General features: G+C 41.6%; 2 protein-coding genes and 1 long non-coding RNA gene across 4 annotated transcripts in view; 2 read left to right on the top strand and 1 right to left on the bottom strand.

Annotated features, from left to right (window-relative positions):
• CAP2 (cyclase associated actin cytoskeleton regulatory protein 2) overlaps window positions 1–2,827 on the top strand; it is a 70,375-nt gene extending 67,548 nt beyond the window's left edge. For both annotated transcript variants that reach the window (XM_014878340.2, XM_014878331.2), the window contains one exon: window positions 1,255–2,827. In XM_014878340.2, the coding sequence (XP_014733826.2) occupies window positions 1,255–1,338 (84 nt within the window). In that variant the 3' untranslated portion in view covers window positions 1,339–2,827. The remainder of the gene's footprint in view (window positions 1–1,254) is intronic.
• LOC148225286 (uncharacterized) overlaps window positions 1–9,790 on the bottom strand; it is a 26,210-nt gene extending 16,420 nt beyond the window's left edge. The window contains exons 1-2 of the long non-coding RNA XR_015805200.1: window positions 9,113–9,790; window positions 6,121–6,209 (exon numbers count right to left, since the gene is read on the bottom strand). This is a non-coding gene — a long non-coding RNA (uncharacterized LOC148225286). The remainder of the gene's footprint in view (window positions 1–6,120; window positions 6,210–9,112) is intronic.
• On the top strand, window positions 9,784–19,086 carry FAM8A1 (family with sequence similarity 8 member A1). The gene is made up of 5 exons (XM_014876860.2): window positions 9,784–10,297; window positions 14,792–14,912; window positions 17,138–17,261; window positions 17,486–17,625; window positions 17,927–19,086. The coding sequence occupies exons 1-5, from the start codon at window positions 9,799–9,801 to the stop codon at window positions 18,069–18,071; spliced, it is 1,029 nt and encodes a 342-aa protein (XP_014732346.2). The 5' UTR covers window positions 9,784–9,798; the 3' UTR covers window positions 18,072–19,086.
• The last annotated feature ends 81 nt before the right edge of the window (window positions 19,087–19,167 follow it).

Here is a 19,167-nt window from a genome sequence, read left to right on the forward strand (position 1 = left end):
ACATAATCTCCCAAAGAAATTGACTTCCCAGAAGAGCACTTAAGTCTGAAGATGATGAGGCTAAAACTAAGATAAATACAATACTACTACAGGTGAAATAATACAGTATAATATACTTGGTTTTTCTAAAGCTATTGATACATGGGTAGCAGCTGTAGTACTTTGTGCTGTTTTCAACATATATCCTTAAAAGCCACTTAAACTGGTGCATTTTCCCAGTTCCTTTCCTGTTCCAGCAAAATTTTCATACTATGCCCAGTGGCATTTCTGGTAAAGTCATGCTCTGTCACTTCGCACACAAGCAGGCAAAGTGTGCTTGTAATAGTTCCCTGGTGTCCTCAATAGAGCAGAGTTGAAATTGCAGTGCATGGCCATAGCCAGAACTTAGATTTCTTGTTAGTCTTTTGGGCTGGAATTTAGTACAGAGGTTTAGGCTTTATAAAATAAAATTTGCAATGAAAACTTTTGTGCTTCATATTTCCAAAAGTGACTGCTGGATGTCCAGCTTTAGACAAGTAAAAAGGGAACCATTTTAATGGGCGCATATTCACCTATTTCTTTTTTAAAACGAGTCCTTTGGGTCAGTCTTGCCTCAAAATCACCATAACATCAGAAATTACTGGCTATCAAAACACCTCTTTGAGGACTGAATGAAAAACCTTCTCTTCACATAATTTTTGTTTACGGGATACAGAGAAATGCTCAACAACATTTCCCATCATTTCACTGAATTTGTAGAATGGAAGGGCACATTATTTGATGTTCTGCTTCATTTTGTGTACCCCACAAAGTATGCTGACTATTTGGAAGTGTATCACACTTAAAATCATTGGCGTTTTTTATTTTATTTTATTCTTCCATGTTGCAGTATTGCTTTTGTCCTTAAAATTAGACTCCTGGCTTAATCTCCGCATCTAAATCCTCTCTACTGTCTTCCAACCCAGACACCGATGGAATCTGAAGTCATTTCTGACATGAGGCTTATTTACTTAGTTGATGCAGATAATGGTGTGAGAGGGATTACTGCAAAGTAGGACCATACCAAGGCTATTTGAAACTGGGTAGCAATCAGGCTTTTTCCTGTGTGGCATTGTGAAATAGCTTCCTAGGGTAATGAAGAAGGCTTCCCTCTAATCCTGGCATGTCTGAGCTATCAAAGCTTTTGCAGTCATGTAGAACTAATAGTATTCTACCAGTTTTCATGAGATATCTCCCGTTTGTTTAACCATCATTGTTGCTTTTGTTTCCTACCAGAAAGAATTTCCGGTTCCTGAACAGTTCAAGACAGCGTGGGATGGATCTAAGTTGGTCACTGAACCTGCAGAGATTGTGGGTTGACTTCCTCATGCCATAGAGCACTTGCTGACCACGGCCAGACTGTGGCCAGCACACACAAAGCAGTAATGTAAAGAACTAGAAGTAGCAGGAATCCATGCTGCTGTCATAGGCCTTCAAGCATTAGCTCTGCATGCTAGGAACAAAAACACATCTGGCACCCTTTTGTTAGGCACCCTGGTCCTGGTCACGTCTCCACACAGTTTGTCTTCACATACAGTTTTAATTCTGAATGGGAATGTAATAGGTTAAACCCCCTACCCCTCCAGTCACATCATTGGTTTGAAATACTGTATACATTAAGCCAACATACTGCATGATACACTTTTTTTATCATCTTGCTTCAGTGCATTCCTTTTTGTGTTTCTGCTAATCAAAAACAGCATTAAGACTTTAAGGTGTTTATTTTTACCTATTAAGCAATTCCTGGATGATGCAGTAAAAATGTACCTGTAGAAAGTATGCAGTTTCTTGCAGTTCTGTTGCAATCATAATGTGTTTCATTTCAAACAAGTAAAAAAGGACAACTTTTAGCACAGAAATATATTTTGCTAACTGAAAATAAAAAAAAATCTGGTAATTTAATCAAAAACGTTTCTAATATGCATATTTAGAAGATCCCACAGTTTGCTGTGAAATAAGATTTTTATTATGGTTCACAGACTTGCTGTTGCCCTCTCACTTGAAATTAGTAATTCTTGCTAAGCTAGGGCCTCATCAATGCTAAAACCTTTCAGGAAATTACTTGAAGGTTTTTTGATCCTTTGGTTTCTTCTCCCCCCTCCTTTTTTTTTCCTGGTGACACAATCACTTTTTAAAATTTCACATTTTATCTTGCATCTTATACAGAAAACCAAGGAGGACAGACACATCTGATACCAGCTAGTTTTCCTTACTAATAAAGTTCCCTTAAAATATTTGTATTGTAGCTCATCATGTTCATTAAAAATATCCTGGGTTTTTTTCCCCCACATTTGTAGGACTGACTCAGTTTCAAATACGTCCACACAGCAAAGCCATAGATTTATGCCATACTAATACTGAGCCCAAATAAAGGGGTAATTTCCTGTTTAGCCCTTTGACTCTACTTTACAGTTGCTATGTTTTTTTTTTAACAAAGGTGGAGTATTGTATACATTTGTACTATTTCAGCACATAGTACGAATAAAACTTAAAAAATTTTAAGTCAGCTTATGTTTTTGATCACCTGTAATACTTTGTATCAGTGAAATCACAGTGAGATGTTTGCAGAGCTAGTTACAAGCTAAATTTTGTGCCTAACTTACCTTGAAAGTACATTAACTCTTAAGGGTTTTTAAGTATATCTTTGATTGTAAACCCTATACAATACAACCAGTAGTGCTCATTCTTTACAGTTTTGCTATCTGATGTTTAACCTATGTGTATAATGTGTTTGCTTTAATATATATCTTTTTTTCAACAGTAAACTTCTTACAAAATAAAAAGGAAAATGTACTTGTTTAAAAACAAAGTTGTTCAGAGCTTACTCTAATGCACTGTTTGTCCTATAGGCTTTCTCTTCCTTAAACCCTGTTTCAAAAGCTAGAGTGAGAAAAAGTAGCTCCTCCTCCTATTTTACTAAAATATTATCACTTTTGCTGGCATAATCCACCTGACAGTGAGTCAAGGATATTCTGCATGCCAGCAGATACACCTGAAGTGTCATGGCACATAACTTTGGTGACAGCCAGCAAACTGAGCTTTTCACAATTCTCACTTCTAGGTACACCTGTATCTTCCAGTGATTATGTCTAGGGAGATGATCATGATGTAGTGTAAGCTGGTAAGGTTTGCCTTCTATTGTTTCTCTAGATGGCTTCAATCACAGGTGGTCCACTTCATGTATCACTTAGATGTGCCTCATCGCAGAAAAATGGGCATCGCATACTTGTCATGATAAAAGGATTTTGAAGGGTTGTTGTTTAATCCTTAAACCATAATTGTAATGTGTTCCACAAAATAATCTCATTCTGCAGCCTTCTGGCCTGAGATACTGACTCTTTCTTTCATACAGCATCAAAGAGAGGACAAGGCATTATGCAGCAACAGGATGCCACTTACTGCTCTGGAGGTAAGACACAAACCAAGTATCAAGTCCTGATGATAAGCAGAAAGCAGCAAGACAGCCCTGAATCACTACACAGGCAAATTCTTATAGCTCCTCTGAGGGATTTAACTCCCCCATCAAATTCAAAGTCTGTGAAGGCTGATCTGATTCGTCTTTCAACATTTGAAGGCAAACTCCTTCGTGGCTAGACCTTCACCCTGACATTCATGATCCTGCAACGAGCAGGACTTGGGTCTTGGGTACGTTGCTCTAATTGGTTTCTTAGCAGAAAAAGGTCCTGTGAAGTAACAACACGTGCCTGACAGTCTGAGCACACCTCAGACCTTTGTCAGAGGGCAAAAGTTTAAAGAAAAGGAAGAAGGCCTTGCAGGGACAGACCCAAGGCAATTGCTTCAACTGAAGAAAAGGATGCCAAGTCAATGCATTACTCTAAACCAGAAAAGTAGGGAGAGACTTCTAATATAGATTATATCCAGCACTCTTAGTCAACCACATAACAAAAAACAAATCCGTAACCAACTTTCGTCACTTCAGTGTGGTCATCATAAAAAATACTTGCCATACATTTCCAGTAGGTTAGACTGTTCTTTCCCTGCAACCTGTCGTTAAATTCAAAATTACAAAGGAGTGCTAAATCAACAATCTGCTTCTACTTTACATGAATTTGTGTACAATTAAAGGTTAAAAACTAATTTTGTGAGAAATCAAGTTTATCTTACAAATAGAAATAGCCAACAAACTGCAGAATGATGATTTGATGCGTCATCTCAACCATGAGCAGTTGCAGCCACCAAGTTTTCAGCAGCAAGACTAATCTATATTTGATGGCTGATTCCAGCAAGGAATGAACTGCTAAATGCCAAGCATCCCTAAGGTCTCATTGATCTTTTTTTTATTTACTGCGTGCTGTCAAACAAGATATACCCCTTGATTACTGTGTTACACTGCACTAATACTGTGGTCATGCCCTAAAATCAGTGCCACTGCCAAAACCAGAAAAGAGTGAATTTGGTTCATATATTGATATGGAAAAAATGTGTATGGTGTAATTAGCCAGTTAATTTCTATAAGCCTGCATGGGTCAAATATTCACTAGTACAGATGCTGTCAATCAGCCGGTAAAATGCATGTAAAAGAGAAGGCAAGTTTTTAATTTAAGTGTCTAAATGTAAAGAGGTTTTTTTTTTTCCTATGAAAAGCTTCAATGGATGTCAAACTTTCTTAAATAGAACAGGGTGCAAAGAGGAGGGAGCCAGGCTCTCTTCAGGGGTGCCCAGCGACATGACCAGAGACAACACACACTGAGACACCAGAGTTTCCCCTCTGTAGGTCAGGAAACTGTTGTCATGTGCAAGTGACCAACACTAGAACACAGGTCACTCAGAGAGGTGGTGGAGTCTCCATCCTTGGAGACATTCCGAAGTCCCATGGACATGGTCCTGCTCTAGGAGGCCCTGCTTGGGCAGGGGGCCAGGTGGACTGCAGAGGTCCCTGCCAACCTCAGCCCTTCCGCGTTCTGTGACACTCCCTTAGTTGTTTAGAAAATTAGTTAGGAAGAACCCATGGAAATTAGAAGCATCGAGGTAGTGACTCCAAGTACCCACCAGATGGCAGGAAACAGTCGAGGCCAGGCCTTCACAAGCTTTTAATGACAAACTGCGGGATTCCAGCGTTTACAAAGGACGTGAATGCTGTTTGCCAAGGAGGTGGGGAATTCTCCCCTCTAAAAGTCACTGTAAAAACAATATTACTTTGATCTTGAAGTTATTATCTTGGTAAAAGGTAAAGGTTTGAGTGGCATGAACAAGGAAGAATTAAAAATAACTACTTGTTACTAATTATTAAATTGATCTATTCGGTTGTTTTTCCCTTTTTTTTTAAACACTGCTAAGCATATCTCCATTAAAAAAAAACATGATTGAAAATAAAAGTAATACTTAACAGAACCATTGAAGATAAAGGAGTAAGTAATTTCAAATCTGTGCTTGAAAACCAGAAATCTTTTCCATGTGCTAGAGAATTAGGCACTTGCTAAGGCCGTAGTTATTCTGCAGACAAATCACTTTTTTTCTTACTCTTTCCTGAATTTTCAACGTATCTGGATCTGCAGGAGTTCCTTCGATGTTACTGCACTATGTGATCATCTCCCTGTGCCTCACATATCTTTCCTAGAGATCAAACTATTTGTCCATTTGGAATGCTTCAGGGGTTCAATTCAGTGTGCACCCTTAGTGCACTCTCCTGATGTGCTGTTCAACTGGGATCCTTCTAAAATGTGGAAGTTTCCAGACAAATGGAGGTAAGGTTCAGTCCATTACACGAAATGATAATAAGCACAGCAGTTACCAAGAACATACAAAGTGGATTCAGGAGGTGATTTCGGCCCAACTGCTGTGAAAATATTGCCCAGAAATAACTGCTGCTCTCTGAAGATGGCTATAACCAGGCCCCTGACTTATGATAAAATCCCCCTCTTATTACATAACAATCATAAATAATGATCCCCAAGGAATGTTCTGACTACCAGAAGACAAGAACCTGCTCTGTCTTTATAGTTGAAATAACCCTGAAAAAACTTTTTGTGTGCCAGAAGTTTTGTGGGAGAGAGCATTCCCTACTCCACCACCAAAACTCAGTGGTGACTTCTTAAGTTTAGCCCTTCTTCCCTAGGTCTTGCTGCATGCTGAGGACCTTACCTAATCACCGCTGACCACCAAAGACTTACTCTCCAAAGCCATAGTCCTGCTGCTGCTTCAACAGAGGCACCACCATATTTCTTTCCTCCCTGGGAAGAGAAGGGAATGTGACAAAGAGGGAATTAGGTAACCAGTAAGGCTTCCCAGGTTCTGAGTAAGGCTTTACGTTTCTGAGTAAAGCTGTTTTGTTGTTACTCTTCCTTCAAACAAGGCCAAGGTAAAAGGCAAATAAAGGTGTTTAAGCACAACTCCTAAACCAGACAGTACTAATAAACAGGCAACCACACAAAAAACTCGTGTACCCTAAGATAAAAGTGGAAAAGTTTCTTTTTGTTTTTTTTTTCCTCTAGCTGATTTGCTATGACCTTTTTATCAACTGTGGCCACCAGGATTCTGTTTCTTCTGTATTTCACTTGAAGTTGCATCTATTAGAAAGAAGTTGCTTCAGTCAACTGTGTAAGGCTTTAGAGCCAATATCTCCTTCAAGTTCCTTAGATGGATGAGACTGATCAGTTTCAGAGTGAAAGGCTGAATTAATTTAATTTGGGAGAAAGTTGTACCATTTTCCACACTAAACATATAACATTTTACATTATATTTATGTAAATGCATACATATGTTTTTTGGCTCAAGTTTTATGTTCTGTATCTGGCTGCTTGCCCCCACAAGGGGGAAGGTTCTAACTCTTTGGTGGCTCTGTATAGTTTCAGTGATGAAGAATTTCTTTAACCATCATTTACATTTAATTTCACTCTGTACATGAACATAAATACTTGATACAAATGTCTAAATAGCATGAATTACTGTAGCTGCTGGGCCTAACAATAATTAACCACTTTGCAATGACAAGAGCTTGTTGTTGATTAATGTCCAACGCTCATCCAAGGACTCTTCAGAAGAGCTCCTATTATTAGAATATTTCAGCATGATGCAGGAGATGTGATCTGTTATCCCCTGAGCAAAGTAAAGAACTGAACTTCAATGCTTCAGCAATTCCTCAATTTTAAAAGTGGTTTAAGACCTTTGAAAACAAAATGCTGGAAGGCATATAAAAAATGAGCAAAGGTACAATGTCTGTAGCTCTGTACAACAGCCAGGTTTACAGCACGCCAGTGTTTGATTACCTCCTATTGACCATGAAGGACTCCCCACTCAAGAGTGGCTGATCAGGTTTTTCAGCATTACCTTAAGGTGAGATTCCAGATTCCTCTTAAACCTTAACTATTATGATACTTTTATGATTATGATATTATGATAAGCTTTTAGGTGCTTATCTCCTTCTTTTGATCTAGTTCAGAACATTTCCTCTTGCCTGAATCTCATTTTTAGGGAAGAGGGTATTTAACTGCCAAGGCATCACACTACTTACTTTCATCACCTGGTACTATGAGCTGCCCACCCACAAGAGAAAGCAAAGCAGCAAGAAATCGGTGCTGCAGAAGGCTATTAAATACTGCCTTGTGTGGCAATCTGACACAGCAATGAAACAAGACCCTCTGTCATAAAAAGCCTAAGCTGTGAGTTTCTCACTACTGGCAAGCCCTGTTGTCACAGCATCCCCGTCATATGTGTCCCAGAATAGAAAATTCTGAATGCTTGCAGAATTTGTAGGTCAGTTTTGAGGGTTTTTTGTTGTTTTTTTTTTTTTTTTGTAAGCAGAAGAATGCAAAACTATTAACTGAAAAATTTGGGCATGAGGAAACATGACATTGTTACCTGTTAGGCCCCTGCTCTCTACTGTCAGTGATTCTGTTTCACCTTGAATATCCAGAATAATCTCATAGTGAGTTCTAACTATGGTTATGCCTGTGTAATGCTGCTGCTGGTGAGCCTACAATTTACATGTGACTGGCAGCATTATATGAAGTCTCTGAGATCTTGTAATTGATCTGGCTTTCAAAACCTGTGGCTACAGAGACAAAAAAAAACCAAAAAACCAAACCAACAACAAAAAAAATAACCAAAAACCACCAAACCACAGCAATCCAAACCAACCAAACAAACAAAACAAAAAAAACTCCAACAAAACAAACCAAAACTTGTTACATTACATTTATTATCAGTTTTCCAAGACAGTTTTTCTATTAGGAATTAATAGATGGTTTAAAACCATGTTTTCCCCTATATACTTGTCTGTCTTCCCTCCTTTCCTCCTTCCTAATCATGCTAAAACTTGCCGTTTCCCTAAACATTTACCCATATTGATTTCACCAAGGTCTATGTTACAAAACATGGCAGTGTAATTAAAAACATAGTGACACAGTGAGTGCCAGCACCTTACATAACTGCATAATATGGTGTGGGTCATTATTTGATAATCACTTTAGCAATTCACCTCAGCTTATTTGTATTAGAGGCTCACTGCAGAGAGACTTCTGGGACTGAAAGAGTGGAAATTTCTGTTAGATACACGGGAAAAATTCTTTACTGTGAGGATGGTGAGGCAGTGGAATAGATTGCCTAGAGAAGCGGTGGATGCCCCATCCCTGGCAGGTTGGATGGGGTTTGGAGCCACCTGGGCTAGTGGCAGCTGTCCCTGCCCATGGGCAGGGATCTTTAAGGTCCATTCCAAAACAGGGCATTCTATGATGCTATGGTTTTATGAAATTACTTTATTTTTTAAAATTAGTTGAGGTTAAATGGGAAAATAGTTCAACAGGGAGAGGGAGAAACTGCTGCTTTTGTTCAGTTGTGGCATTTGCTGTCTTCAACATGGGAAACATTCCAGATTCACGGGATGTATTACTTGCTAATTCAGTATTGAGCTATGTTAACATCTCTGTCAGACATAACTCCTGGTCTAGTTGAGATGCTTAATAGAACACAGAAACCTTAAAGACTGAAAGTTAGCTTGAAGAACTGTGTTTAAACCTGCTGCTGGTTCTTTGTTCAGCGTTTGAGGGGAGCAAGTCCTATGAGGAGCTGCTGAGGGAGCTGAGGGTGTTTAACGTGGAGGAGGTTCAGGGGGGACCTTATCCCTCTCGGTAAGTACCTGAAAGGAGCGTGTAGCCAGGTGCCTCTTCTCCGGAGAGTTGCAGGTTGGACATTAGGACGAAATTCTTCACAGAAAGGGTGATCAGACATTGGAATGGGCTGCCCAGGGAGGTGGTGGAGTCACGGAGCCTGCAGGTGTCTAAGGAAAGCCTGGAGGTGGCACTCAGTGCCATGGTCTGGCTGATGTTCAGGTGATGTTCAGTCACAGGTTGGACTCGATTACAGAGGTCTTTTCCAAAATAAACGATTCTGTTGATTGTGGGGGTTTTGTTCTAGGCGATTTCGTAGGTTGGTTTTGGGGGCTTGCTTGCTTTTTTTTCTGGGTAGAGTTTGGTTTTGTTTTTGTTTTCAGAAGACGAACATGATATGTGATGGGGGAAAAGATGAAAAGGGAGAGATGGAGGAGGAAAAAAAACCCTCACAACATTAATACAAGAAAACAAAACGGCAGAACCTGCGCACCGAGAGCAGCTCTAGAGGCCGCTTCACTCGCCCACCAGGGGCAGCCGCCTCTGCCTCAGCGCTGGGCGATACCATCTCGTGGCGGGGGCGGGGGGAAAGCCTGTTTCTCCTTTGGCGTGGTGCTCTCCCGTCAGGCTTTTCCCCCCCCACTCCGCCTCGATAAGTGGGAGAGGCGAGGTGCATCCCCGGCGCACGCGTGATGAACGCTCAGTACCCTCCGCGATGGAGGAGGTGGCGGAGCGCGGACGAGCTGGCGCTGGGGCGGCGGCGATGGCGGAGGGCGGTAGCGCCGCCGGAGAGGAGGCATCCAACGCCAATGCCGCGTCCTCGCCGTCGCCCTGCTCCCCTCCGGAGGGCGGCGGGACTAAGCAGTTGAGCGCGGCGGAGTACGCGCGGCGCGTACACCAGTGGCTGTGGGACTCGTACTGCGGGTACTTGGGCTGGCAGGGCTACCCACCTGCCTTCTTCGCCGCCGCCGCCGCTGCCGCCGCCGCGCAGCCGCCCCCGCCTGCCGCCGCTGCCTACTACAGCCCCTTCTACCTCTTCGCTCCGCCACCGGCACACACGGCCCCTGTCGGGACGGGGCCCCGCGCCCCCGCCGCTGCCACCCCAGCCTGGCCGGGAGCGGCGGGCGCGGTGTCCCCCCTGCCCAGGGCGGCCTCCGGCAGCACCGCCGGCACCAGCGGTAGCGGCGCCTCCAGGGACACGGGGAGGCCGGCGGGTGAGTGGGGCCGGGGCTGGGCCGCTCGGCCTGGGGAGGAAGAGGAGCCTGATGAGAGGCGCAGCTCCGGGAAACGGGATCTGGAGAGGGAAGGGAAGCTGGGGGTGTGCGACGTTGGGAGTCGCTGCGCTTCCGTTGGCTGCGGCGCCGGGCATGTGGCTGTGCCGTGTGACACGGTGACAGCCCTCATGCCGAGGTTGTAAGCTCAGAACTTGGTCGATAAACAAGTTTGAACGCAGAGTGACAGCCCTAATACCGAGGGTGTAAATGCAGAACCTGGTGCATAAGTAGGTTGGGAGAATTGACTTGCATATACAGCTTACAGTGTCAGAGTTTGTAAAGATGTTTTCCTGCATACGAAGGAGTTTGTTTTTTTTTTTCCCCAGTGTACCTTATTCTTGTGATCACAGGCTTGTAGTGCATCTAGCTTTATAAGTAGACCGTTTGGATGATGAAATCTAAAATAACTTCACCTGTTTTAGTGAGTTCTTGGTGCTCAAATAATTTCGTCAAATCGAAGCAGGAAAGTGAAAACATACTGACATTGAACAAGCTTAGGCAGTGGGACCCGAGATAAACAAACGTCTGTTGCAGCTGTAAACATTGAAGGCAGTGCACAGCAGCCCTTCTGTTTGTATTTGTTCAGGAGTAAAGCAAAGTCACTCTGATCACATCACAGGTAAAACCTGGAGCAGCAACAAGTCCTCACAAGTCGAGGAGTGCCTAGGTCACATTCCATGAATGTTCGTACCACTGTGAGCAATGGTAGAAAATTGTGGAGGAGAGCACTGCTGACGGACTTTGGAAAAAAGCCAGAGCTCGTTTCTCTCTCCAGGACAAAGTACGACATTGCTGATCTGTGACATTATTTATAAGCTTAGTGGCCATATGTGTGTGAAAGATGTTTTTTGTTCATTTTTCCTTATTTTCAAGGGAAGGGAGCCTAGCTTCTGAGCTTGCTTCTTTCTTACGTTTTTAAGCAGATGTTGCTTAAACATGGTTAGAATACAAAATAGTATTTTCTGTAATTATGCCCTGATTCTTTTAGAGTTTGCTTATGAACTGATATTGCCAGTCATTAAAGGGACAAAGGCTAGGCTGAAACGCTTCTTGGATTTTTACCTGTTTTTTCAGGAACTAATTCCATATGCTAAAGGTAATTTAGGGCATGAATGGCATTTCATGCTGCTGAACATGGTTATTCTGAATGTTGCATACTATTGCAACACGCTTGGCCTTCTTAAGGGGACTAGGTATGTGGTGCAGTGATACAATACAGTTATAAACAAGGACTGTGGTGCTGATGTTTTGGCTTCAGATCGTAGATGGATATATCTGGAACAGCTAAAGTGATTATGGCTCCTTCTTCCCTGCTGTAGATTATTGCCCACACAGCAGGCGAGGCAGGGCAGGTCATGTATCTGTCCCTGTGCCAATGCAGTTTTACAGCCCGTGTGCTTATGTAAGCTGAAATAAGTGACAGCTTATGTTAATGTTGTTTTAAACTGGGATGTAAAAAAGTGGGATTGTTAATTCTGCCTCTGCTGCTTCAGTCTGCTTGCAGGTGTGTGCCAGAGCAGCAATACGGGTACCTGGGTAGTGGCAGGCTCTTTGTGGACAGTCACCATGATTTAAAACACTTCTTCCTCTGGTCCCTCCCTGCCTTACTGCAGGAGATTACTGTTCATCCACTGGGAACAGTAGGGCAAAAGGTGCATCCAAGCCCCAGCTGCCCCGTTAACCTCTGTTAAACCTCTGTTAAGCACTATGTGGATGCAAGATCCTAGACGTTGAGCTGGATGGATGTTGCATTTGGCTGTCCTTGCTAAATAAATAGTAACCCTTGGCAAAAGAGTGGATTTCTGATATGAGGAACATCTTGAATCGCTGCAGTGTAAATCTGCCAGAGTCTAAGGGTTGCCAAGGTTTCTTAATGTGATGGAGTTAAACATAATTTGAATACTTATTTTCCTAGCTCCATGTAGCTTCTTTTTTATGCAGTCATTTAATTTAATTTATTCAATGGTGAATAAATCAGTCTCTGCCACCAACTTCAACAAATGTGCTGTTTTTAACAGAGCAAATGAAAGCTTTCACTTAGTGCTGTGTTCTCAAGCCAGGACTGGAAGACTGGCTATGTTCCCTCCTGCCTCAGTTGAAGGATCTCTAATTAGAATTTAACAGACAACTTGGACAGGCTTTGACAATGCCAGTGGAATCCATTTTAGTGTAATACATGTTGCGGTTTGACACTGGCCCAGCTCCAGGCACCCACTGAGTCGCTTGCTCACCCTCCCCTGCCACAGCTGGGCAAAGGAGGGAAAAAGAAAAAAAAAGTTAACAAAGGCTTCATGAGTGAGATAAGGACTAGGAGAAATATTTCAAGGGCAAAACAGGCTCAACTTCAGTTGCAAAGTGAATTTTATTACTAGCAGAATCAGAGGAGGATAATGAGAAATAAAATAAGCCCGTAAAACAGTTTCCCCCCAGCCCCTCCCTCCTTCCCACCGACAGTGCAGGGAAGACCGGGCGTGGGGGTTTTGGTCAGTTCATCACCGAGATTTTCTTCCATTGCTCTGGAAGAGCAGTCCTTCCCCTGTGAGGCCATGGGGTGCCCCCCAGGGGAGACAATTCTCCATGAAATTCTCCAGCGTGGTTCCACTCTGATGAACAGCAGCCAAACCCCGCCTGCTGAAGTGTGAGTTCCCCCATGGGCACGCAGTCCTCCCAAAACTGCTGTGGTGTGGGTCTCTCTCTTTCCATGGGGTGCTGTTCTTCAAGGACAAGCTGCTCCAGCCTGGAAGCAGGGACCCCCTCTGTCCACCAGGTCTCCAGTGGGGTCACAGCCTCCCCCAGGCATCCACCCTCTCCAGCGTGGGCACCTCCCCCACGCGCTGTGGCTGGATTTTGCATTCCCTGTGCATCCCCGTGGGCTGCAGAGGCACAGCAGCTTCACCATGGTCTCACCACAGCCTGCAGAGGAATCTCGGCTCTGGCACCTGGAGGACCTCCTGCCCTTCCTTCTCCACCTTGACTGATCTCCACCTTCTCCTTCTCTGACCTTAGTGTCACCATGTTGTCTCCCCCATGTATTCTCACCTGCTTCTCTTCTCTGACTAGAAGCAAAACCTGTGACTTCGTTTTGATTTCCTTCTTAAATATGTTTTCAGAGAGGTGTTATCAGCCTCCCTCAGTGGGCCCAGTTTCGGCTGGCACCGTGTCCATCTTTAGAGCCATCAGCCATTGGCTCTGCTGGACATGGTAGGTGGCTTCCAGCACATTCTCACAGGACCCATCTTTGTGGCTCCCCTGCTACCTAAAGCCAGGCTACTTGTTACTTTAGATGCAGAGGAATCAGTGTAGCAGGGATGAAAAGCTGTGTAAACCCAGGTGTGTTAAATAAGAGCAGGCTCTTACCTGATCCCTGCCTGATTCTCTTTACCCCATTTAAAACTGCTGTGGGCTTTTGGCTCGGCTCTCACAGCTCACAGGGCTATGGCTGGCAGCACCAGTCTCAGCTGCTGCACTGGGAAGGCTTATGCTAAATTAAATTTTATGGTTTTTGAGACTAGAGAATGGTGTGGTTTTCTTTCCTCTTTTGTCCTTTCTCTGTGTCGTTATTCTCAGAAACAGTAACAAAAAGAGTCCCTGTTTCCCACAGGTTCCATCTGGTAGTAGAAGGGCATTTCTAAATGAAGTTTTGATGTGAGTCATTGCAGGTTTCATGTGAGAGTCATGTTTGTTCTTTGGGAAATAGAGGAGTAGCTGGGTCGAGATGAAATTATTTTGCAACACTTTCTTGGAAACTTTCTAAGACACTAATGTTTTCTCTGCTTAAATCACCTGAGCAACAAAAGCTTATAAGTGACTCCTTTGTGCCCATTTGCACCTGGCAGATTAAATAGGAGAAATGTGTTATGTTTTCTGGCTGGGGGTAGAGCAGTGTGCTATGTTTTATTATAAGTAGTCTGTAGGAATGTTTATGTCAAGTATGACTTATTTTTTCATCCGTTCCTGTTTGTATTTGAGTGGAGATAAAATAGGCTGTGTTTTTACTGTGAGGGTTGGTACTTGGTATGTACACAGAAGCCTTGGTGCCGAGGGATAGGAAAGTTATGGTAGGTCTAATTTTCTTTTTAATCTGACCTCTCAGATTTACATAAATCTGTTATCTGAGGTTATTCTGAACAAAAGAACACAAAAACTGATGCATCTTCAATGTACTTCAGCTCTTTAGCAGGGTATGATTTTGCCTGTGATCCTAATTATGAGGGACTCAGTTCTGAAAGACTTAAAGTTTTTAAAGAACTTGAACCTGAACAATTCAGATTATTTTTTATGCATACGTTTTTAGAAGTTTTCTTGAAGAACATGTGAGCAGAGCTCTTGATTATGTTCTTGCAGAGAGGTTAATGTGGGTTGTGCTTTAGATGTTAGTGTTAACTTTGTGTTAGTGCAGTAAAATCTGGGTAATATGAACTATTTCTGTTTCAGGTCGGGAGTTCCTTATCCCTTCACTGGCACACAGGTTCATAGCAGAGATGGTGGATTTTTTTATTCTGTTCTTTATAAAGGCAATCATCATTTTAAGTATTATGCACCTCAGTGGAATAAAGTAAGTTGAACAATTTAAAGTTTTGTTACATACAGCCTTAAGCTTTTCATGCTCTTTGAGGTGTCAGGTTGTATTTATGGTATGTCTATGCATATGATATTATTAAATAACTGAGAGAAGTTGAGGAAAAGCACTACTAGGCTATCTTCCTTGTAAATACGTCCTGATTTTGGGTCAGCTGATGAAAACACTGAATTTGTACATGTCTGTAGGCTCACAAACTCCCTACTAAGCAAAGATTAGACTTGTACTAGATTTGATTTATGGGGTGCGGGGGAATAGCAGGATTATTAAAAAGTCCTTTATAATTTTCACAGAAAAGGCAGACAAACTTTTAAAATGGCCTTTAAAAATGTACTAGATCTGGCTGTGATGAAGTTAATTTTCTGTATGGCATCTTCTGTGGTGCTGTGTTTTACATTTCTGACCTAAATAATGCTACCCCACCCCCCCCCAAAAAAAAAAATCTGATCAAGCAGATCAGATATGTATGTATTTTGAAAATACTGCCTGGTGCTAGGAGTGCTGCCTCACTGCAGGTTTCACTGGGTGTAAATTTGGTTTCTTAAAAAGTGCAGGTAAACGTTGTGTATGTCAACTGTACACTAGACTGAAAGATTCATCATTTCATATTTTTGTACACAGATGTAGTAGTTTACCTCAAACACTTCCCTCTTTAACTGCTTCTTTACTGTAGATACCTTATTCCTTAACTCAGTTATTCTGCTTTGGTGTAACCAAATATTTCAGTCTGATTAAGAGATGAGATCTTGGTGTAGTCGATAATTCCACTACTGTACAGACACATTTCAGAACCCAGGCTTTCTGCTCAAGAACCATCCAAATGTTGCCTGATTGTAAAGTGATACTATACAGGTAACACCTTCCAGACACCTTCACCTGCAGCTTGAAGGGGGTGTGGAAGAGGGTCAAAGTCAAAACAATAAATACATTGATGTAAATGATCGCTGGGTTTTGTTCAGATAAGCAGCAATTAAAATGTCAAACGTTCATTTCTGTTTAATGGCCAGATCCTACCAGCTGTAACTTGACAGCTTGTGTTTCCATTTTGCCTTTAGTAGGTGGAGAATGATACCAAGTGAAGTACTGGAAAGATAAGGAATAACTATATGTATATTGCTGCTGTAAATTGGTGGAAGAGTAATTTACAGCATTTTCAATATTAATAGTTTTATGAGACAGTTGCTTACAGGGAACTTCAGAGAAATGTTCTGGGGGGTTTTCTTCTTGAGACATGGTGTGCTTGGGGTTATCCTGAATTGACATGAAAACATAGGTCCTTGCAGCCTTGAGAAAGACACTTCAGACCAAAGCTGCATTGAAGGGAAATGCAGGTTGTGCTATACTGTTTTTTTTTTTTTTTAATTCCTGGGTTGTTTTGGGTCTTTTTCTGTCTTTAAGCCTGAATAAAGAGGAGGGAAAGTGGCACAAATATTAGATGGACTATTTTCAAGTGGGACTACACAGTTCTGTGTGAGCCTTAATTAGATGCATATGTGCAAAATGCTTGCCTTAGTGTGTTGCAAGTATATCCATTCCAGGTATCAGATAAGGAGGTTAGATCTGTGGAGTTTATCTTATGAAAATATGCCATTAAGTCCAAATGGATGCTTTGCACAGCTCTGTTAGACTAAAAACCATAAGGTTTCAATTGCTTTATGTTTAAATCCTCCTATTGCATACCAAGGTGCCTCCACATGAGTATGGTGAGCAGCAAAGAATGAGAATGAGGAACTCAGATGAGAACCCTGAGGATACAGGGCTCCTCTGATTCCTTAGAGAGACTGCTAACTTCTAAAGAATGCCCTTTTCTTTTTTCCTTGAGTGTTTGTGTAAGAAGATACTTGGAGACTTGGATGCCTTCCATTTATATCAAGTTAGATGATTATGTGCAGAATCTGTTTACCTCCCAAGAAGTGTGAGAATTTTCAGAACAGTTCTGCAGCTTACTTCCCAGGGACACCATTGTGCAAAAGTGGTAATAAAGAATGATCTTTTCTTAATGAAAAAGACAAAACAAATTTGGCAGCAACTCAGAATGAAACTGAGTGTTCTGAATTTTAATGGCTTGTTTAGTGTCAGAGAGAGCAAGGAGCTTTTGTTCTCTTATAATACCAGAACAGAGGGAGTGAATTCTGGTATTAAAGGGGTAACACTGGTATTGGGAGAAGGATGGTTTTAAAGTTCAGTTTTATTTTGTACAGGGACATCTCTAAATTTGCCATGCATTACATCATAGAAGAAATAGATGAAGATACATCCATGGAAGATTTGCAGAAAATGATGATAGTAGCTCTCATCTACAGGTTATTAGTCTGCTTTTATGAGGTAACTACTCATATACGTTAACTCTTGTAATTTATGGTTGTGAGTTGTTGAAGAAATGGTTTTAAAAAATAATGTTATCATTGGCCGATAAAGTAAATCCTCTTTACGGTATTTTGGATTATGTTGAAGCTCATGACATTCACATAGTTCTGAGGACAACCCAGTTTGTGAGACCTGTCAACAACGCAGTGGTGTGTGAAATTGAAATAACCTTTCTTTTACAGATAATCTGTATTTGGGGAGCAGGTGGAGCAACCCCAGGGAAATTCTTGCTGGGACTGCGAGTTGTGACATGTGAAACATCTGTACTTATTGCACCCAGCCGTGTGTTAGTCATTCCATCTTCTAATGTCAGTATGACAACGTAAGTGCTCCTTGCATTCAAGTTAAGTGTGAAAAGCGTGTGATTGGGAAGGAAGTGCACCATTGCTTTGTTGTTGACCTTTGCAATAATTAGACTGCAACAACTATTGTCAGATTCTGTGATCTAAGAATAAAATGCTAATTATTTGGTCACATGGAGTATTTTTCAGGATAGGTGCTTAAATCTCCTCTAGAGCTCGACTTCTGTGCTGTGCAAAACTTGGGTGCTAAACCTGAAAGTTAACTACTAATGTACACAGAAAAGTGAAAGTAAGGCACTGAATATTCTGTTCTGATTTCAGGTCCACAGTACGAGCTTTGATCAAGAATTTTTCTATTGCATCATTTTTTCCTGCATTCATTACACTGCTGTTTTTCCAGCATAACAGAACAGCCTACGATATTGTAGCAGGAACTATTGTGGTCAGAAGAAATGGAGTCAGATGATACAAAAAAATGAGATTTTGGGACTGGTTCTGAACATCCCCTCCAAACCCCAGTGAATTAAAGACCTACCCCAGAACTGAAATTGAGGTGTCTGTTGGAATCTTTTGCCCTAATTAAATAGGAACTGGTTCAGAAGCTAAAGAAAACATAATGTTCCTGTATGATGCCAGCAACTACCTTCAAAGCATTGGAGTTTTTGTAGACGCCAAAGAAGTTTGGGAGAGAAAATATGTATTAAATCCAGGAGTATTAATTAACCTCTGACTGATGAGACAAAAACTGTCTGCTTTAACTTCAAAAAGGAGCTGTTCTGTTTGTCAGTCTGTGGAAAGCAGATCCCTAGGAATACATCACCTTAAAAGAAATGTTGTTCCTGCAGTTTTGGATGTTGGCAGGTAACTAGAAAATGAAGTTCTTTTCTAGACAGTTGCCTGTCAAAGGATAAGGGGGAAGAGACCTGCAGTATTAGACAGCAAGGCAAATGATGTTAATTAAATTGCCTGTATGCAGAAAGCAATCAGCAGGTTATCTATCAGTGTCATTTATTATTGCTTCACAGATCATACTCCCTCACCATTTAAGTATTTTCTCACATTGATGTGAAAAGTGTTTTTGCATGATTGTCTCAAGCATTGTCACTTACTTCACTTGTCCAAGCTAATGAAGAAGTGAAACAATAGCTGCTTTTTCCTCTAGGAAGGGTATGTTACACTGCAGTGTTAGTGATCTGGTGTGTGCAAATAATTCTGGAGCCATCAACAGTACAGATCATGCTGATGAAAGGTAACTTTTTGCTTCTGTTTGAAGTGAAAGCACTTGTCTATTTCTTTCATATAATGCAGAGCAGAAGTGAATGTGTTTCAGGAGCATGCAGAAAACATTAACTGAAATGTGTTATGGGTGTAAATCTGGAGAAGTACAAATACTGGTTATTTTCACTTTATCATTCTGGCTAATTGTTTGTATATTCAGATTAACTTAAATACTGAATAAAGAAACCTAATATTTTGCATGACTATATCGCCTTGATGATTCATTTATTCTTATGTTATTAGATTTCAGTAAAACGTTAACATTGCTTATATTCATTTCCTGA

This window comes from Sturnus vulgaris, chromosome 1 (genome assembly GCF_052056855.1).
Source record: "Sturnus vulgaris isolate bStuVul1 chromosome 1, bStuVul1.hap1, whole genome shotgun sequence".
Classification (NCBI taxonomy): domain Eukaryota; kingdom Metazoa; phylum Chordata; class Aves; order Passeriformes; family Sturnidae; genus Sturnus; species Sturnus vulgaris.